Source organism: Pteropus alecto, unplaced genomic scaffold (genome assembly GCF_000325575.1).
Source record: "Pteropus alecto unplaced genomic scaffold, ASM32557v1 scaffold185, whole genome shotgun sequence".
Taxonomy (NCBI): Eukaryota; Metazoa; Chordata; class Mammalia; order Chiroptera; family Pteropodidae; genus Pteropus; species Pteropus alecto.
Genome location: NW_006438088.1, coordinates 5,287,614 through 5,310,613, shown reverse-complemented (window position 1 = coordinate 5,310,613; position 23,000 = coordinate 5,287,614). Strand labels below are relative to the sequence as shown.

At 38.3% G+C, this 23,000-nt stretch overlaps 1 protein-coding gene across 1 annotated transcript in view; it reads right to left on the bottom strand.

The window, feature by feature from the left end:
- Positions 1–12,631: 12,631 nt before the first annotated feature.
- HIVEP2 (human immunodeficiency virus type I enhancer binding protein 2) overlaps positions 12,632–23,000 on the bottom strand; it is a 192,360-nt gene continuing 181,991 nt past the window's right edge. Inside the window, 3 exon segments of the mRNA XM_025049270.1 lie at positions 12,632–15,095; positions 20,533–21,428; positions 22,252–22,353. Coding sequence (XP_024905038.1) covers positions 14,271–15,095; positions 20,533–21,428; positions 22,252–22,353 — 1,823 coding nt within the window. The 3' untranslated portion in view covers positions 12,632–14,270.

The following is a 23,000-nucleotide window of genomic DNA, read 5'->3' as shown; positions in this document are numbered from 1 at the left end:
TCCCCACTTCCCAGCAAGCAGTACTCTGCCTCCATGGCAAGGACATTTACTTAAATACAAATGAACACTTTTGTAATCAGTTTTAAAACTTGATAGAATTTTGTATCATGGTCTTGTGAATGTACAAATGCATTACTCTGACCTCTTCAATAATGGAAAACCAATGTCATTATTAACATTTCCTAAGCTTAAGAGAAAACCGAATTGATCCAATCCTTTTTTCTTTTTTTCCTGAATTCGAAGTACAATTTACATAAAGTAAAATTCACATTTTTAACATACAACTCTATGAATTTTGACAAATGCATGCAGTTACATAACTACCAACACAATCAAGATTTAGAATTGTTCTATCACCCTCTAAAATTCATGGCCCTTTGCTGTTAAACCTTTCCCCCACTCCCAGCTCCTGGCAACTATTGGTCAAACCAATCTTTGTATATGTGCATGTTCATCATACCTCACTCTCTTACCCTAAGAATAAGAAGATCTCATTAGAAAGAAATTAGGGGTCAAAATGAAATTTCACCTGCAGAAAGTGAGTAAAGGCAATTTAATAATGATACTCTTATATTTGTTTCTATCATATATTATTTTTTATTATTTTCTCTTTATTATGTTTCCAATATATAGAACTCTTAGTTAATAAAAAAGGTTGATGGTATATGTCATGGTAGATAAGCAAAGAAATCATTTTGGTGCCTAAGATGAGCAAATGTCATTTCCATAACAGTATCTAAATTATTAATTAGCTTATACTGACCTGAAGTGACTGATAATAATTAACACACCATTTTTCTAATCAGGGGTGTGAAAATGGTCTCAGTTGGAACCCTGACTAATTGCCAGTAGCTGCCAAAAGTTTTAGGTTACAAAGAATTCTGAGACTTAGTAGGAAATAATAACATATAACATTTAAGTCTTAGAAATTATTAACTATTATATGTGTGTTATTTAATCCTACCAAAGAGCCCAGGAGAATGTTCCTATTGTCATTCCTTTGCTATGAGAGGGGAAACTGAGTTTCAGAGAGATTAAATAACCTATTCAAGGCCAAACAGGGGAGAAGTGATAAAGCTGAGATTTGAACCTACTTAGACTCCAAAGGTACATGTTTATTAGCTTTACCACATTGGACCCAAGCAATTAATCACACATTGGCGGGGATTGGCAGGGGGGCTGTCAGGCACATTTTTCTGAGGAAGTGAATCTGGGCTGAAATCTAAAGCATTTGTTAACCAAGGAAGGAGAGGGCACAGAACAAGAAAGAGATTTTCCAGAGAAAGCAGAGCAGGTTCAAAGCCCCAGCAGGTGAAGGAACAAGGCATTTGGAAGAACTGACATGCCACTGCCTGAAGCACAGAGGCTGGAGAAGAGCAACGAAGGAAGAGAGTGAGAGAAAGAAGCCTACACACTAGGGCACTGTAACCTTGTGAATGACTTTGATCTTTCTCCCAAGAGCATCTGGAAGCTCCTGCATAGTTTTAAACTGGCTAGTGACACGATCAAGTGTAGGCTTTCAAAACATCACTCATTCTGTCTTCAGGGAGAAAGATATATTCACAAGGGTAAGAGAAATGGAAGAAGATCATTGTAGGCAGTCTAGTTGAGGGACAGTGGCTATATTAACCATATCTTTTTACTTTCTATATTTTAATGCTTTGACTTCTGGGGCCTGGCAGACCCTAGAGAGACTGCCTTCCCTAGGTTAACTAATTCCTAGAGATTGTAAACTGGCTTGCAAGCATGCCATTCATATGCAAAACAGCTAATTCAGAGGTCAAACCCCCAACTGCCTTCTTTATCTTGCTCATATGTTCTGAGACACTTCCCATCCACATGATCACCCCAGGGACAAGTACCAGATGACTAGAGACAGCCCCATAGCACACTGAAATTATTCAAACAAGCCAGTCTTAAACCTGCTTGCCTGCCACGGTAAAGGCTTTTGCCCATGTGATCTCCTCTCTCCCTCTGCCTCCTGACCAACCTTAGTCCTTCCTTACTGGACCCCCATGGAGTGGTATGCCCCCTCCTCTTGGGATCTGTGAGTATTATAAACTCTAACAAACTGTCTTTTCAATGGCAGTCATCCTATTCTGTTACCCTCACAATACCTAAATAATAGTAAAAATTATATTTTAAAATGGCAGCACACTGGAGAAGAGAGGGCACATCTGAGAGCTATTAGAGATCAATAGGTCATGGTGATTGATTGAATTTAGGGACCTGGGGGAAAGTAGATGTCAAGAAGTATACGTAGATTTCTAGTCTGAAAGCCAAGAAAAATAATAGTAAGTACCTATGTGGCACTTGTCTTGTTCTAGGCCCTGATCTAAGCAATATATGTATGTGTGTGTGTGGATAGATGATAGACAGATAGATGATAGATAGATAGATAGATGATAGACAGAGAAATAATTAACTCATTCAATTCTCTTTAAAATCCTGTTATATTATTCCCACTTTACACAGGTTGCAATGGAGGCATAGACAAGTTAAGTAATCTGTGTCAGGGACTTGCAGACTTGCAGATTGTTTTCTATCCTTTCTCTTTTGTTTTCTGGAAAGGCAGCTGGGCTACATCTCCCAGGCTTCCTTGAGGCTGGTGTGGTCAGGTGACTGAGTCCGGGCTACTAGAACATAGAGGAAGTGATATGCTGCACTTCTGGGCCTGACTCATAAAATCCTCCCACGTCCCACCCATTCTGTGTGTTCTTTTTCTTTCTAGATTAATGATTGAACCTGTAGAAGATGGTGGAGCCACAAAATGGATGTAGCTTGAGATCCTAAATTAAAGAACAACAGACATCTTCTGTAAAATATCAAATAGTAAATATTTGAGTCTTTGGGGACTATGATGCTAAACTGAGGATATTATGTAGATACTTCCATAAACATTTAAAATGTGGCCATTTAAAACTGTAAAAGTTATTCTTAGCTCATTGGTCATACAAAGAACATGCAGCAAGCCAAATCCAGCCTGTAGACTTGGTTTACCAAGCTCTGCCCTGAATCATCACATTAGGGAGGTCACCTGCTAATCCAGAAAACTTTCCATGAGAGAGTTATACACTGTGTGTGTATCAAGCCACTGAAATTGGGGGGCCATTTGTTCTAGCAGTTAGACTCCCACAACTTATCCAAGGCCATATAGCTAGGAAGTAGTAAAGTGCAGATTTGGGCCCATGTAGTCTGGTTTTCAAGGCTCTGTTCAATGTTGACTCTTGAGAAAGAGAACAAGCTTGATTATTGACATCCACCAAAGAGTGGGAAGGGGCTGCGGAGGCTTGCATGCTTCACATTGTCATCCCCATTCTATATCTTGAGTTAGAATAAAATGCACAAAGACAAGCAGTAAGAGTTCTACTTTAAATAAATGTGTCTTGAAAACCCACTGGATACCCAATTTTGATAAAAAGACGTTTTATTTGATAGCATCGAAAATAGTGCCCTGTTACTGTTTCTTCAAATTCGGAGCCCACACAAATCTGGAAGCACATTGGAAGGAAGGGAATGGAGAGGTGTGTCAGGCCTGGCTCTGGGATTATCCCCTGCTTCTTAAGATCTACATCTCTTGTAGACATGTGACACCTTATTAAAAGTGACTAAGGAAATGAATAAGGACTTGCATAGATTATCCTGACCATGTCCATGTCTCATATGCTAGATGTTGTATAGCACACTAAAAAATGAGCAGGTCTTCCTGGTATACATTTGGAAAGAAATAGATCGGCCTTCAAAAAATACCTTTCCTGCTCATTCTTGCTGTCTTTCCCCACCAGGCAGGATTTGTTTACGCGGTGTTTATAGTTACCAGTTGGACTCAAAGTAGATATTTTAATTCTGAGATCTCGCTCATGGATAAAGAATGTAAAAAGAAGGTTTCTGTGGTGATGTTTGCGTTTTTATTTAAGGGTGCAGCTAATTAATCTCTCCTGTCCATCTCAAGAAAAAAAGAGGATGGTTGATATGAAAACAGAGGTTGTTAGAAGAGAAAACAGTTAAGTATTCATTTTGGAATTTTCCTTAGACTTTTTTTTTTAGTGTTTTTGCTTTTAGTTCAGAAAGGTAGAACAGAGCAGTTATTTTTATTTATCCTGCACCCAGTGTTACAAAGACAAGCAAATGAGGATCGCGTCTATGTACTTTTTCCTATTTGTGAATACTCCGTTATTGGTCGTTTTGATTTGATTCTATCATACCACATTCGAGAAGTGCATGGCACAGAGTAAATTGTCTTACACAATGTAACTAGAACTAGTAGTTTGTTGGTTAATTTTAAGAAGCCAAAGGATCATAAAACTTGATACATTCAGCTTTAAATATTTTCTTATCACTAAAAGTTAAGAATGCTCTTATATTTACCATCTTTTAGTGTAGTATAGCACACCATCTTTTCTTTGATCATGAGGCTGTGACTGGAGATCTATCAAGGTAGCTTAAATAAAATCCAACCATAATGTACTGCCTAAATTAAATTCCAATTTCACTTTATTTAAAGAGGAGTGAGAATTTAAAAACATTCAAGAATCATTTGGCGGGCCTAATCATTTTTTTTTTTTTATTTTTTGAATCTTACAGTTTTATCATCCACACATAATTCAATGGCCATTTTTAATGACTCATTTATTATTAAGTCCTGCTAAAGCATTTAACTTAGGAATCATAGATTTGAGCACGCTCTCTTTTTGCACTCATACTTCATAGGTTTAGGGAGATTTAAACTCTGTAATTTAAATAGATGCGAAACTTGCATAAATAGGTTAGGGATTAAATTCAACTGCATATAATTCAATTAGTGACAGCAAAAATGCACAGATATATAGAGAGCACTTCTGACCATTCGGCTTGGTTTGTGATAAGAATGAAGAAATGTAGTTACTCTTATAAGTCTCCTAGATGACGTCAATTTGAAGATCTTTGAATGTGCATGTAAAGTTAGTATGTTCGTAGGTTTTATGAATCTCCTATATTATAACAATTTAATAAATATGATAATAGTGAGACCGCATGGATTCCAATAGTGTACAGAAAAACACTAATGACTTTGGTGTCTGACTTACTTGGATTTGAACTTGGTAATCTGAATAATAGTGGCAACATAGTAGTAAGAAAGCAGTTATTGCCATCATTATTTTTAAATTGACTTAAATAGCAGGATTCTTCTTTACACACTGTGGGTGTACTTATGTGTGAGCAACTATATTCAGAATAGATTTACAGAAACTGTCAAATTCTTTAAAATATTTTCTCAAACCCAAAATGTTTGATTCTATGATATTGAGGATGAGCTTTTTAGGATAAATAAATAAATTTCTGCCTGATAAGTTTCTTTTCATCTTTATCTACTTCCCCCAGCTTTCTAACAGACCAGTGGTTCTCAACTGGCACAGTATAATACCCACTAGGGCATTTTGAAAATTTATGGAGGCTTTTTGATTGGTGCTGTGGTTGCAGAGTGACATTGGCATTTAGTGGACAGGGTTCTGGGATGCTGGAGTCCCAGGAAGGTGTAAGACAGTTTTACACAGGTTTCTAAATTGAAAAATCTATTTAGATTTAAATGAACCTAAAACCTAACTCTGTTTTATTATAAAGGCAGTTCTTTTTTTTGGGGGGGGGTGGTGGTATAGATTTTTAGTAAGTGATTTCTGCTATAGAAAGACATATGTGTTCCTAAATCACCGTGCTATCAAAATTATGCAATAAAAAGTACAGGGCTTATGAGAAAAACAAGGTTGGGGCACATACAAACTTCATCAGTGACGAATTAAGAAAAATACAGTAGCAGCACAGTATTAAATGGTTAAGAAATACGTATGTACTACAATAAATACAGGACTTAACTTGAGAAAGACGAAAAGTTTGCTAGTGGAAGTGGGTGACGGGAGAGGAGCAGTTAGTGAGTTATTGTGCAGTGGTGGCAGGAGGGTTACCTGACATGGGACAGAAAGTCACAATACCATACGCTTTATGTGTGAGTGTGACTCATAACGCAGATGGTGAAATGAGGTAGCTGGTAGGTGTGTGAAGAGCTTTAGTGTGTGCATGTGTATATTCCTACCGTTTGTTCAGCTAAATGCAGTTTCCTGGGTTCACATAATGTTTCTCACTGAAAAAGACACGGATAAGCAAACGTATTATGTTCAAATTGTTCTCTAATACATCAATTGCACTGGAACAAATTTTATCCATCTCAGGCTCCCATCATCTCCTGCCTTCATTATGGAAAGAGCCTTCAAGCTGAGCTCAGTCTCCCCTGTCATCTCATCTGATCTATTTTTTCCCCGGCATTATTCAATAGAAATATGATGTGAGCCACACATGCAATTCTCAATTTTCTGTACCAATATTTAGAAAAGGAAACATGGGAAATAAAATTTAATAACATTTTATTTAACCTATCATATCCAAAATTTAATCATTTCAACATGTCATCAATATGAAAAATTATTAATGAGATAAAATTTGACATCCTCCTTGTGCTATGTCTTAAAAATCTGGCATACACTTTGCATTTATAGCACATATCAATTCGAACTAGTAACATTTCAAGTACAATTTGAAAAAAATATATGCTATCCCATGATACTAAATGTATAATTCTGGTAAATCAGATCTGACATTGTGACTGGGCTAGAGTTGAGTTGGCAGGTATATCAAGGTTTGTCACTTCACAGTTAGGTTCCAGCGGATGAATAGTAAGCCCTAATGCCCTAAGACATCCATTGTGTGCAAAGAATTAACTTCCCTGCTGTGTATGAGGACGATATTAGTTATATACTCTCCTTAGGAGATTTGAGAAAATAGTTACTCAAATCATTTTCTGATAAGCTTAATTTTTTTGGAAAAGGCTGCGTAATCTAATTATTTACCTAAGTTGCAGTTACTTTATTTAATTGTCTGGTTTGTTTCAGTTGAATATCACTTGATTAATAATCTCACTGGTTCCAAGAGGATAACAGAGAGTCATAGACCGTGCTTTGGGGGAGGCAGTGGGTCCTTGGCAATGGTGCATTTTCTTCAAAGTGGGAGAATTCACAATATGGTCGTCCACGAGTTTGGCTGCTCAGACCACTGGGAAACAGGAGAAAGAGAAGTCTTTCTCCTCAGGTTCCTCACTTAAGAAGAAGATATACCCTCCATTTCTTCCCTCTTGCCATCTTCTTCATTATTGTAGGAGAAGGAATGGCAGAGCTGTCTTATGACTTCAAGACAAAACCCCCAGACTGATTCTTGTCTTCTGCTTTCCTCCCGTTTACTTACATGTGGTGATCAGAAATGCAAAGCAACACTTCCAGGGTCCCAGGGGCAGACAGCTCTCTCCCACGAACCTCTACTTCCTGTGCAGAAGCTGCAGGCTGTCAGGGCCCTTCTTAGAGCCCAGTCATGTCTCTCTCCCCATAGACCTGCTGGAGAGTGTGCATTTACACTAAGGCAGGAAGTGGATAGCCCACATCCATCCTGAGGATATGATGAATCTTCCATCCTAGCTTTTAACAGATTTCCAGCAAGAGGAGAAGGAGAGTTACCTATCAGGAGCTTCTCTACCCCTTCATAAAATCAGGATTTTGTTGTTATTTCTTGGGTGAGTTCCAAGGTCTAAAACTCAACAGAAAGAGGAGCAATCAATAGGACTGTGTCACCAAAATTCTTACCAGGATATTTAATGGTAAGCACTGAATACAAATTTTATCATGGCAGATGTTTTGTTTTATTTTGTTTCTGTTGTTCACTGCTATATACCCAGTACCAAGAACAGAGCCTGACACATGATAGGAGCTCAGTATTTGAAAAATGAATGAATGCTTATGGAGGTACGATGTCAAAGGTAAGTGTGCAATCTCTCGAACTGGGCTGTCCTATTCGGAAACCACTAGCCACATTTGGCTACTGAAATTTAAATTAAGTATAAATAAAATTGAAAATCCTGTCTCTCAATTACACTTGCCAAATTTCAAGTGCACAGTTGCCATAAGCAGCTGGAAGCATTTGTATTGGTAAGTGCAGATATCATTGCAGAAAGTTCTGTTGGATAGTATGCTCTAGAACCCAACTGCCAACCCTTCCGCTTACTAGCTGTGTAATCTTAATTAAGCAAATTATTTCTTTCAATTTTGTGACCATTAAATGAGTCAATAGATGAAAGCACTTAAACAGGGCTAGTACATAGTTCTTCACTGTTATTAGCTAAAAATTTTTTCATATCAAGATCTTTTCCCAATATAAGGAGCTGGGTCGCCAGACAATGTCCGATGTGTGTGCAGATTTTTCTACATGGTACAACAATAAGAAGAGGTGACTCAAGGATAACAATTTTTAGTCTGCAAAGTCTAAAGCCACCATCTACCCTTAAATCATGACAAAGAGTATTCCTAGAATTGAGGGTTGGTATCTTATAAACAGACCTAGAACTCAACACAAATTCTCACTGACGTAGAGATGCTCAAGTCTAAGTGATTCACATGGTTTTTGCCTGTCTTAGAGCTGAGAGCTTGGCTGTAGAGGGGGAATACCTGTGAGGATACAGTTTCCATCAACTTTGATAGGCAGACCAAGTGCTCAGAGTGAAGTGTCCCAGCCTCCTGCTGCCATGCTTTCTGTTTGATATATGTCAATAGCCACCACAGTAACTGAGGGAATCTCTCACTGTTTCCAGTGAATAAGTCCTCTTGCTCGTTTTTTGTTTTTTGTTTTTGTTTTGTTTTGTTTTACTTTTTCTCTCTTCATTATCTACTAAACTGCTTGAACTTTTTACTTTGCTTTGGGAATACGACTTGATCACTGACACTATTTTACGACTCAGGCATTTTTTTATAGAAAAGTTTTTACTTTATCCATTCACATGATTTTTAATAAATTAATAAAATGTGTCATCATTAGTCATTCTATTTTTTTGCTGGAAAGAAATTCCATTCACATCAAACCATAATGATTAAAGTTGCATTTTAACAAGATAATATAACTTGGAATCTACTCGAATTATAAAGCATGCCAGGGATCTATAGCTGAATTTGAAATACATTTTCGGTATTTAGTCAACAGAGAGGACATCTGATTGTTTGATTCATTTCGATGACTAACATATATTTCTGAATGTGATCCTAATTGTTGCTAAGCAATGGATATGTACATATAAAATGATCCATAGAGAGTCCTAGAAAATTGAAGATTGGTACTTTCTGCTTGTTATTCCTTGGCACTTTTAAATTCCAAATAACATATTTTCTGTCTTTTTTTCCTGTTCTTCAGTACAACTGCTGTATGGACAACCCTGGTTTATTACTGAGTCTAGAGTATGGGTAAGCAGAAGTTTCTCTGCACTAAGGAATCAGTGGGAACATTGTCATGCTCTATATGACGCTAAACAGTTGGGGGGATTATACTGTGGCAAAGTGGATGCAACCTTGTTTAGTAACATCTGCTAAACAAATGATAACTTTAGTCATGGAGGGCAAAAACGGCCTCCGTATTTCCTGTATTATTACCGCGAGTTCATTCAGCCTTAGCATTTTCACTGTAAATTGTCATGATCGCAATGTTGGTCTAGACGAGTGCAGCATAAATGACCAGAAACTCTTCTTTAAGCAAATCTGGACAGGACGTTGAGCAGTCTCGATGTCAGCTTTGGTTCCTTGATGAACCGTCTGTTTTCTCCTTGAAAACTTCACCCAACTTCTCTGAATCACAGGTTTTGGAAAATGCCTTTGTAAATGACAGGGTTGTTTAATAATCTCTAAAAGTTTAATGATAAAGCTGCCATGACACTACCAAAGAAATATCATAGTTTATAATTCCACAAATAGAGTTGACCTTTTCCCTCATAGAATGGCAATCTTAAAGTTTTGTTTTCTAGATATCATCTTGGAGAACCTATGAAAATTAAATTTTCCAAAAATCTCACAGAATTATATGTAGTTAGGGTTCGGCACACGTGAGATGTGCTGTCATTAGAAATGTACCTTCTTGGCTAACTCCCAAGTTCTCCATCCTTCCTTTGAAAGTCCCCCAACCCCCTTCTACCCATCCTTATGCCCTGAGTTATTTTATCCTATTCAGCATTCTCAGCTATGACAAAGTGATAAGAGCTGATGAGACAGTCTCCAGATTGCACCTTTCTTGAGATTGAACTCTTTATTTTGAAGTATTTAGGGGCTCCCACTTCAATACAGTAAACCCCCATTATCCATGGTTTTGCTTTCCATGGTTACTCGCAATCAGAAGCGATCCAAAAACATGAAATAAATAAATCATAAGTTTTAAATCTCCCACTGTCCTGAGTTGCATGATGAAAACTTTCACTGTCCAGCTCCATCCTGCTGGAATGTGAATCATCCCTTTGTCCAGTGTCTCCATGCTGTATACACTACCTGCCAACTTGGTTATCAGATCGGTTATGGGGAAAGCGGGAAGAAAAAGAACATATTCACATAACTTTTAGAACAGCATATTGTTATAATTGTTCTATTTTATTATTAGTTATTGTCGTTAATACCTCATCGTGCCTATTTTATAAATTAAACTTTATCATAGGTAAATATGTATAGGTAAAAAAAAAAGGGTATATATAAGATTCATACTATCAGTGGTTTCAGGCATCCACGGGGAGTCTTGGAACATACCCCCCGCAGACAAAGGGGGACTATCGTACCTGCATCTGGTACACATCTACTCTCTTTGTTGGTTAATGACACCACCCTCTTTCCATTGTCCAAGTTAGAAACTCCAGTCATCTATACCTCCTCCATTTCTCTCAGCCCCAGCACCAAGTCAATCACTGGTTATTATCATTTCCTCTTCATTAAGCAAATCTGTCCCTTCTCTCTTCATGACCACATCATCTGTCTGTAAGGTCGATCCCTTTATTTCCATGGAAACAACATAGCTTCATAATTCGTCTGACTAGTCTCCCCTCCTCAATTTTCTCTATGAAATCTATTATCTTCATTGCTGCAACAGTGATTGTTTTCTAAATAATAACAGCAATAACAATGGCAATACCACTTTCTTGCTCAATCCTTCCTTCCTTGCTTCTTCCTGCCCCCCATTTCCTTATAGAGCCATACCTGAGCTCTTTAGGCTGGAGTATGAAATTGGATTTTGACCTTCCAGCTTAACCATATACCACCCTGTCACATACCCAGCTACATCTTGCTTTTTTTATCCATTCACTGCTTTGCACATCCTGCATCATGAAACATGCCCTCTGCATTTCTTTAATGCCCCTGACCCTACTAGAATATAAGATCCATGAAGGCAAGAGCTTTATGTTTTGTACACTACTGTTCCTGGCACACAGGACAGTGTCCCAGTGTAGATGATAAAAATCTATCTGTTGAATAAGTCAATATAGTGCTTCAGGATCTGTCCCAAGGCCACCTCTACGATGATGCATGTCCGTCCCTGCTCCCATTCTCAGCAAGGTTATTGCTCTCTCCCTCGTGATTACAAAACATTCCAAATGTACCATTGTTTTAGCACTAACATCATATTGTACACATTTACTCACATAACATGTCTTCTATTTACGTGAACTTTTATTGGCAGGAAAACTCTTATTCATCCTAAATGCTCATCATAGTACCCAGTTCCTAGCAGGAACTCAAAAACTGTTTTATAAATGAGAGAATATATGAAATAAATTAGAGGAGAAAGTCGAGTGATTTGATTTGGTTTGGAATCACAGTCAGACACACACACACACACACCCACACACAAGGAAGAGTAACGTGAACTTTTATTGGCAGGAAAACTCTTATTCATCCTAAATGCTCATCATAGTACCCAGTTCCTAGCAGGAACTCAAAAACTGTTTTATAAATGAGAGAATATATGAAATAAATTAGAGGAGAAAGTAGAGTGATTTGATTTGGTTTGGAATCACAGTCAGACACACACACACACACACACACACACAAGAAAGAGTGAGACGTATGCGTTACTCTATGTAATTAAATGTTTTAAGGATTCCTCGCTGTGAAAGATAGATATTAGACTGGCTATGTTGACCTTTAATTCACCTTTGTAAAACATAGTTTTAAAAGACAGTCTGACTCATAAAACAAAATAGTTAAGTTATAAATTCGCCAATTTGAGATTTTTATAATGGCAATACTGATAGATTTTGACCTTTAATGAGCTTCCACTTTCATTATTAAAAAGATTCTTCTCTTTTGTAATAAAAGAACTGTGATTTGTGGATATTTTACAGTCTACGTATTCCTGTTGGTTTTTGCTTTCAGTCAACTCGGCAAAAATCTAAAAGAGGTTTCCCCAGCGGAATTTCAGATATGTAAGTATACTGAGAGGGAGGCAGAAAGGGAAATGACAATTTGCTTTATTCATGACTCTTTTAAGATACAATGTATTATGCCCACGCCCATGCTTAGGTCCCAATGACTCCATTTTTAGAGTTCCACTGTGGTGACCACTATCTGTTCTAATCAGATGACAAATGGAAGTCAATGACTGCCTTATCAGTTATTAAAAGCATTCCTATCAGCATACCTCGGGATGGGCAGAGCCTAGCAAGTAAGAGCACAGAGGGTATGTTAATGGTATCAAAATTTTCTTAGAAACAAGATTGGGAAATTCAAATGTAAAACAACACATAAAAACTAGACACCTCAAGCATGTAATTGTATATTTATTTTTCTTTTTAAAGAACACTCCTTAATGTAATTCAATATACAAACTTGGTTTCACAGAATTATAATCCACTATATAGCACAAAGATAACCCAGATCGTGTGTGTGTGCACACGCATGTGTGTGCACACATGCTGCTGTGCCCCTCCCTTTCTTCTATTCTTCTGGACCTACGAAGGCTCCGCCCACCTTCAGCACCAACCAAAGCCCACTGTGAATGTTATATACAAAAGACATCATCCTCCCACAAGTTCTTTTCCCTGGAAAGCTTCTCCCTCCTGTTCCCCCTGAGATAGCCAGAAGTGTGACACTCTCCCCCTCTTCAAAAGGGTAAAGTGGCTTCTCCTAAAGCTGATGCCAACCCTGTTACTGTGTGAACTGGCTGACAGGAAGGGCTGGTGAGCAGGTAGGTCTCCATGCCTCTTCCCCGCTTCCACTCCCACCCCTCAGAGTCCAAGCGCGATCCCTCTGTAGTAGCCTTAGTTCCAGTCACCAACTTGTGCAGCAAGAACCAAGGAGATCTCTAAGCCCAGGTCTCCTCCACGGGCAGCGCACAGCACTGCCTGCCAAGCCACCGGGCCGGCCGATAACCAAGCTCTACACAGTCCCATGTGCTTTGTCACTTTAATTTTTAAAGACACCCTAGCATAGGTCTGTGGCAACCTAGTGTCCAACCGAGTTACATAAAATTGTACCAGTGATGCACTTGTACATATTTACATGGGGCGGAATGTTTTCCCATATTTTTAGATGAGTATATAGATCAACATGTTCACATAAGACCAAATACTTTTAATATTATTTATAACTGATTTATAAAGCTTTGAAAAAACTCACAATAGCACGTTGTTTACTTTAATGCTTTACGGTACTATCAGTTTAAAATCACAATCAGCACTTAAGTTATAGTCAATCCAGCAAACAAGAGACAAAAAAATTTACAAGAGTTAAGAACTGACTGATACATCCTTTGTCTTTTTTTAACTAATGCATAAGTGCAGAATAAGATACTCTAGTTTAAATATCTTGTTTACAATATACATTTTTGTTCTAGTTACGCAACAGTAAATCCCATGCTTCACATAGAAAAGCAATCCACAACATTAAGAAAAAATGTACAATTTATGAAACAAAGTAAATAAATATTAGTATTACAGAATCAGAGCTGTACATAAAAGCTGTTCGGTTTTAATCATATAAAAATATGTTTTAGTGCAACCTCACATATATATTGATGCGGTTTTGCTTTACATCATTTAGATCCAAGTGTCCAAAAAAGGAAAGAAATTACATTTATTACAAAGCAGATACACAAATTCTAAAATATGTACAAATTACTGCTAAAAAATGCTTATAAGAATATAAGCAAAGTAAAGAAAAGGCACAAACATCTGTACAATTTTAAAAGTACCAGACCCAATAGGTTAATTTCAAATTTTGTTTTGGTCAGGCTCATGATGACTTGTTAATTTACCTAATTCTTTTGATATAACAAAAGTATATATAATAGCAAACTACTGTAACTTAGGACAGGCATGCTATAAACTTGATTACCTCTATTTCTAGAAAAACAAAACAAAATAAGAAAATGTGGAAATGAAAGTCTCCATGCATCTTAGATCAATGTAGCTGACTCTTTTCCGATAAAGGTTCTTTGCCTTCCTCTGTGCTTGAAGGTAACTCTTTGCTGCCGTGAAAGCCCGACTGTTTGTCATCCACACAACTCTTGCTGTAAAACGTGGAGTGAGCTAATGCAGTCTGTGATGTACCAAAATTGTCTTTTTCACCATCATGCAAGTCAGGGTGGGTAGCTGAGGTACAGGGCTGACCTGGCTCAGGTCCACTAAAGTGTCTAATGCTAACATGTGCACTTCCCGAGGGTTTCTGGTGGGGGTCCTGCACCCGCACTGGCTGGTCTGCCCCAAGCAGAGCGGCCTCTTCTGTGGCAATCCGGAGAGAGGCAATGGCTTTTGTACAAGTCTGTATATTTTCCTCCTGTTCCCGCTCTGTTGCATTTAGGCTGTCTTCCGAAGTGCTCTGTTTCATCAATAGCCGAGGAGAGGAGGGCAGGCTAGGTGGACCAGATGACTGCAAAATGTGAGGAGATGGCTTCTCGTGCTGCTTAGAAATAATATAGGGATCCTTGGCGAAGGGTTCCCCGGAAGCCCCTTTCTTCTCCTCAGAGCCATCCATTGGCAGAGGCAATGTGGGTGGAGGATGTAAACCAGAGAGGGCCGGCGGCATGGAGTGAACCATTTGGATCCCACCAACTGGCACCATGGGGATGGGAGCTCGCACTTGCTGCTGAGAGTGGAGTGGAAGATGACTGAAGACATAGTCATTGGGACCCTCAGGGAAAAGGCTGGAGCCTGGATGGTCATAAGCACCTTCTTGGTCTCCATAGAGACTGAAGTAAGGAACCTGAGGTAATCCTCTTCTTAAATTCTGCACAGGGAAACAGAGAGCACAACATTTAAAACACACTGCTCTTCACACTTCGGTCCAGCTATTTCATTCATTCATTCTGTCGCTCATTCACTAGTCCATTCAAAACACTTTAAAACTACCTAACCCTTTTTTTGATTTTTCATGTTCAAGACAAAAGATTTCTCAGTTGTCCTTTAGACTCTTTGAATGACTCTGTTGGTCTTTGAAAAGTTACTTTTGTTTTTAAACAGCATTGTGATAAAACATGCAGTGTGTTTTCCACTAGGTTTAGTGATACATTTTTGCTCTTTTTTTCGTAAGAGAGAATGAAGAGAAAGTAATGGATAATTACCAGAAAAACCTTACCGAGCAAAAACCACTAATAATTTATAATTAGATACTTAACTTCAAGAGAAAGTAATAAATTTGCCATCTGTTTATATACTGGACAGAATTTTAATATTTTTCTTAAGTGTTGATAAGTATAATCAGAATGATGAGCTTGAAAACTGGTTTTCTTTTTTAGTTTTCTATAGAACAGATGACAAATTGGTCTAAAGGAATAAATTCCTACTAAGAGATACCCCGGGAAGAAGACCAGCATCTTCATCAAATCACAAATTAAGGCCGGTTTTTGTAAGGAAACTATCTACCCATCAGATAAGTAGTTATCATTAAATATTTCAAATGGTTACAACTCATACTCAGTTACCTAGCCGGGAACCAAAGACGATTATGTCTAACTTCCTCTGATTATATTATTTCCACTCACATGTCTTCTGGGAAATTAATGAATTAAAAATACTTAAAATTTGGGTCCTAACCCTGAAAATGGAGAATTTACTTTCTATAACTAAATCTGTAGCAAAACACAACTTAAAAACTGTGAGATTTTCAGGTTTTAATGACATTATCCAGTTTCAATCACTGAGATTCATTCTTTTACTAGATTGTCATCCCAAAGGCATTCAGTTTTTATTTTCTGAGAACTTAAAAATCAAATAGGTATAAACCTATCAAGTATGATAGTAATCCAGGAGAGAGACAAGAACAAAAAGATGTTCTAATTTATTTCATGGATTTCTATTCTAAAAGTCAAGGTGTGCTTTATACCATTAATGATTCATCCAAGTTCTATTTAGATTGTGAGAACAGCTCAGGAACAATAAATTATGCATCACCTCTGCTACTCCGTGCCATGCTTGGTCCTATCCTGCTCTGGGCTACACCTTAGTCAAGCTAGAAGCAAATGATTTGTCCTGGAAGTGTGGGGGAAATCATTTAATCATCAGCCCTATAATCACAAGGACCTAATAAGCTAGGTAAGGTGAGAATTTTTATGGTATGAGAGTCATTTAAATACTATCAAAAAATCCTCTCTTGTATACGCTCTGGTTTAGAAAAAGGTATGTTTCCTTCATCAAACACCAGTTAAAATGGAAGAACTGAAATGCCTACAATAATCATCTTGGAAGATAATCAAATGAATCATCTTTTAATCACCATGATCACAGATTTAAAGTTTAAAATAAAATGTAGCTTGGCTATTTTCCCACTTTGGTTACTATTCCATGATGGCCACTGCATACTCTTAATCAGAATGGGGTCTGGGAGGTAGTCAGAGAGATAGATGTCCCATCACATGAGATCTTTGACTCAAGGCTCATAGAGGGAGTGATGAAGTATCCTGTAAAACTAGGATTTATTCATTATGTTCAAAATCCAATAAAACTATTTTTATGTTAGAATAAAAGTTTTATATTCACACCTTTACTGATAAGAAATTAAATGATTATAACTCTGGAAGTAATTCCTATCATACAACCACTTTCATCGCTTCAAAAGCTTCTGGGCCTGTCCATACATTCTCGCTCCTCCCATCCACCCTTCTATACCCTCCAAATAAACTCTCACAAAGGTTTTTCTGTTTTGGTTTTTACTCCATTTGCAACCCTATTTTGTTTCATAATTTGGGCCTTACAATTATAATACAGTGAACAAATTCCTATCTTACTTAATTTTCAGTAAGAAATATCTTGATGTGGAAATACAAATAATGAATTCATGGGTGGGTTGTGTTAAGCATATGCATACTTATGTATGTATGTATGTGTATGTGTATATATGTGTGTGTGTGTGTGTGTGTGTGTATATATATATACACACATGTGTGTATGTGTATATATGTACCCCATGTACCAGATATGTTATCCCACTCATCTTTTCAACAGTGTCAGTAGGTCCTCCTGAAGCAAATGCTAAGGAGGAGGAAGGAGTATAAGAGATTCATTGGGGCGGTGTGTGTGTGGGAGGGAACATTAAGGCAGCGGAGATAATCCATGTGAAGGTAATGGGGAAGAGGAAGCAGGTGCTCAGCTGTGACCCATCTGAGCTCAGTCACTGGCTGGGGGCTGCAGGGCAGAACATGGCCTTGGCTTGAAAACTGAGGCCTATGATGCAGGTGCTAACAGCAGGAAGCTGTCAGCTTACTGCATTCCTTACAGCTGAATGGCAAGTTCTTTCCAGGACAGAAATCTGCTTGGTCCACCTCCCTAACTGCCATAAATGGATAAAGAAACTATGGCCAAGAAGTTAAGTGACTTGCCTAAGATCACACAGATAGCAAGGGACAGAACCGAATGTGGACTATTTCACTAGACACCGTGTTCTTCTATACTACATATCAGGGACCAGGATACTCTTTTCTTTGACTCCTTACTCTTTATCTACCAAATATTTAAAGATGGAAAAGAAAAACTTTTATGAGAAAGATGAGGACAGAAGCAATAAAAATTTCAACCTTATCCTTGAGCCACACAGAGCAGACTCTCAAAAAAAATTTACTCATTAAATAAAACTCTTAGTTCCTCTTTATTCTATCTATCTATCTATCTATCTATCTATCTATCTATCTATCTATCTATCTATCTATCTATCTATCTATCTATCTCTATCTATCTATGTATCTATCAATCATCTATCTATCATCTAGCTAGCTAGCTATCTACCTATCTAATCAACTAACCAGAGGGCATTCTCTCTCTCTCTCTCTCTCTCTCTCTCTCTCTCTCTCACTCCGCCCCCCAACCTTTCTCTTCTAAAACTGAAACTAACCTTAGGATATTAGGGTAAAAATAGCAGGACAGTACAATCCAATGATTATATATCACCTCCCCTAAACTTGCTCGCTCCTTGGGGCCTATTGCTCAGACTAAACCAAACAATGAGTATGTTATGCTGGGCTACAAGGTCCTTTACACCATGCTCACTGTATCTGTGGGCCCTTGGTCAATGTTAATCAATAAGACAAGGTATTGCTAATAGAATTTATATCGAAAAGAATTCTTTTAGGGTTATTCCAATTATCAAACATTTTCAGAGAGGGTGAAGCACTCATCTAATACATCATCAATTCTATTTTGCTCTGGCAATAAGAATCTCATTCACTACCACAGAAAAATGAAAATCTCTGCCCTTCAAAAATGGTGTGATTAAGCATAAAATGAGAAGTGTTTGGGACCATCTGCCCCCATTTCAGAGAAGATTCCCAGATCTATTCCTTCACATCATGTGAACAAAGCAACAGGCTATAAATTCTCTAAAGATAATTAAACTGGATAATAGGTCAAAGGCTCAACACTTGTGTTTCGTAAATAGTAAAGTTTAACAAGTCTATTAAATGTCCAGGTGAACTGATAAAAACAAAACAAAACAAAACAAAACAAAAAAACTAATGCAAACTCAATGACTAATAAAAACAATACCCTTCCAACAATAACTTTCTGGGCATGTATCCAAAAATTAGATGAACTCTTGTAGCCCACTCCTAAAATTCCTTTGCCCAAGTTGACTGTGAGTTGTTACTATTTTTTAATAATAATCGTGTGTTGGCACTAAAGGCTTATTTTTTGTGACTGTAATTGAGTGAATGTGCTCCAACATCTCACACAGAACACAGTCTCAGTCCATGTGGCCAACGCCAGAACAGGAGAGCCTGGTTTCACACACTCCGCCAGCATCACTGGGTCTATACCAGAGAAAGCATTTTGCACCACAGGTGTGGTACCTTGGCATCTGAGGAATTTATCACTCTCTATTTATGCTGCAATGGCATTAATTCAGAAGATTCCTCCTTTCTGCTCAGCACCGCCAAGACACAAAAACCTGTGGAAATGTACCTTTTTTTCTTAGCTTGCTAGTTTCTTAGCTTGGCAAATAAATTCTGTCCTGATCGCTATGCATGTTTCTGCAGTAATCGCACCATGAAGACTAAAGTTGGTGGCGGGCTTCTGACAAGAATGTGTTGGGGTTGTGGAGGGAAATGCAGCAGGGGCTTTCTTGGAGTTCAAAAATGACCAGTTACGCTTATGATTCAGGGTGGTGGAAAGGTGAGGAGAGAGAGGAATACAGGCCACCAGGGCAGTGAGGGGACAGAGCTGGGAGCTGGCAATGCTCTCTTCCGCTGTGAAGGAAGCTGTCGATCTACGTGACAGAAATCCAGAGCAAGGAGAGATTGGCAAAGAATAGAGACCAGGAAACAAACAAACAAAAAACATTTAAAGCAAACAAACTCAAGAGGTATCATTCCTCTGTCTATGCTAAGTGCCTGCTTCATTCAATTTTTTAAATCCTACCCAAACTAGAAGAGATGCCAAGGTCTGCTATGCCATGGAATGAAGCAGGGCATGTGCTTGTCAATGGATTTGTATTAAACCTTCTGCTGAAGTATAATTCATGATTGCTACTGTTATTTTAATTTATATTGAGAACATACCATAGCATAGGAATGTCCTCTGATACTTTCTCCCTCAGCTCTCCCAATTTCCCACTTTCTCGGGGCCACCACCTCACTTAGCAAGTGCACTGGATAGAAGGAGGGAGTAATAGTGGCAAGAAAAGCATATATGTTCATGCCTTTGATTTACAAACACACTGATGGGGTCAGTCTCTCTTCTTCCGGTTCCTCACTAGTTTCACATGTCCACTCACTATGAGCAAGGTAATGAGTTTATTGAAAGAAAGTTATTGAAACTCAAGGCTAAGACCTTAATCATAATCCTTACTTGGTAAAGAATTATATAACCATGACACCTAAATGTCCCCGAGAGTGTCTGTCTAAGCAATCATGACATTCCAAAGACGCTATCTTTTCTACTCATGTAAAAGTTTCGGCTCATGTTTATAATTAGTTAAGCTTAGAAAGCATTTAAAAAGGCCTCACCTGTTACCAGCTGGAACGCACCACTGCTCTGATGCAATGCCACTCCACTTGGGGTAATGCCACAGCCATGCTACTGACAATAGCTAGCGATAAAAATGTCTTCCTGCTATTTTCAGTAACCGAGTTCACTCCTCCCTGAGATACCCATGTTATAAATGTCACACTAGTGTGTTATCAAGAGGTTCTAATGTGTTATGACTGATATATTAAAAACAGAAAGCTACTTATACTTACAGGAGGCCCCAATACAATTGGCTCTGCTTGCAAATACTGCCCCATGGACAGTGGTGGGTTATGGTACAAAGCCCTTCTGGGAGATGGCGCTCTAATGGAGGTCATGTATTTTCTTTCTCTTCTGGGAGAGAGGTCTCTTCTTGCCGTGATATCTTTCCCAGGTGACAACGGCCTCCTTGGGGACAGGTGCCTTCTTGGTGAAACATCTCTTTGTGACATCTCTCTTCTCAATGCAGCTTCCTTTCTTGGTGAAAGATGTCTCATGGGTGACAGATCTCTCCGAGGAGATAAATGTCTCCTGGGTGATAAATCTCCTTTGGGTATCAGATACCTCTTTGGCGAATTATCTCGACAGGGCGAAGAATCATATCCTGGTGAGGAATGGTGGCTTGAGGGGGAGAAGTCCCTCGGAGAGGAGCTAGGCTCTGAAGACAGCATGCACTCTTCATCCATACAGCTGGGTATGTCTAACCTGTCTTTGTCTGGTTCCGAGTCTGTACTTTTACTCTGGAATAACCTCTGGTATTCTGTCATCTGGGTATCTTCACATGAGTCACTTGGTGTCATAAGCTGAGTAACCTGAATACTTGGCAAAGTAACCAAATAGCTGATCAATGAAGAATGCCCCAGGGAACTATCTGAAGGAACCGCATGGGGTACGGTGCCAACATTCACAGGCAAAGAGGAGAATCTGGGAGGCTGAGGACTGGTGCTTCTTGATCTGGTTTTTGGTGTCAAATCTCCCTGGTCATCAAAGTCATCATCATCTTCATCGTCATCATCATTATCATCTCCATCCTCACCATCCGATTCTTCGGCATCTGAGAACTGATGATCAGTTGAAATGCTGGACATGCTATGCTTCTCAGCTGCTTTGTGCAAATCTTCCATAGTTTCTGAAATAATTGAACATAGATGGTGGAGATCAAGATCCAAACATCAAGGTTAAGAGCTGAATTAGGCCCATCTCTTTCCAAAAGCTTTCCTCAACCCTCCAGCCCCTGGAGAGTTCCAGCTCTGAACTCCTCTAACACTCACTGGACACTTACCTCTGTGACCCTTCACTGGTTCTTATTTTTTTATGTATATGTCCGATTTCATCCTCATCCTACAATAAAAACTCCAGAGTAGAACCTTATACCTAAGATATCACACCACTAATACAAAACCCACAACAAATGTGTATGCAATGCTGTAAATGATGATGTTACAGGAAAAAAAAAAAAAAAAAAAGAAAGGAAGCAAAATCCTGTCTCGACAGGAATAAGCTTATGTATAAGTGGTGTATCTAAGGAGATTTGGCTGACCCCCAACTTTTCTATTGAGGTATTTGATGATTTCTTTTCCTATTCTATTTCTTCTTAATAGGAAAATTAACACATTAACATGCTGTTCAAATTCCCCCCAAAAGCTTCATAATATTTAAATCACTATCACAACACAAGTGCAATTAGATTTCCTTTATGATTCTAGATGGAAATATTTTCATAGTAAGAATTTTCCCCCTCCCTAGGTCATGAAATGCATTTATTGCTTCTCACACATGCATTTGTGAGATTTCAAGCGATTCAATGTGTCAGACTTCTTTTCTATGTTTAGTATTTAATAAACTGAAATGGGATCAGTTTTTTAAAAAAATATTTAAATGTATTTTACCACTTTGGCCACAAAGCTGCAGCATGCATAGTGAAGGGGTCAGTTAGCTAAATTATGAAATACCTGCTTCCTCAGTTTCTGTATCGTCCACGGATGTCATTGAGACTCCCAATTCCAGGCATTTTTTCATGTGTGCTTTAGATTTCATATGCTTCGTCAGGTTTCCTAGAAAACACAGCCCCAAAAATGGGAAATTAAGTAGTTACCCAAATGTGACGATTGTTCCAAAATTAAATGTGAAATGAACTAACTTGAGATAACATGGATTTGATTCTGCCCACTACAATCTGGTTTCTGAAGATTCAACCCCGAAAGCTTTGGCCTAGCTTCATGTTTTCTTCATTCTAGAAGGACTGTAGAAGTCTAGAGTCATATCTTTTAAGAGTAGGCACCAAGCACGGTGAGGGACCCCAGGCTTTCTTGACTGAGAAGCGATCTACTATCTTTTTGGCCCAAATGGGCCAGCCTCCTAAGACTCCATAAAAACCTGAAGTGGGTCACACATCTCAGAAAAACTTCAGGATGAAATATTATCGACACACCCACCGAACCCCAGCCCTTCTGGCATTGATCAGCTATAGATTAAACACGCAAGATCCTAACTAGTCAGAAGAAAAAGACATCCAAACTAATGTTAGAAGCAACCCTGTAAATGAATTCAAAGATCCATATGAATATTTAGCTCACTGCTTATAAGAAGCATTATTCTCAGTATTTAGCGTCTATCTGTCTGGCATATGTTAGCAAACTTTATGACAGCAGTTTCTTAAATTCTGGAGAAGCAATATTCCCTTTTGATTTATCTTGAAACT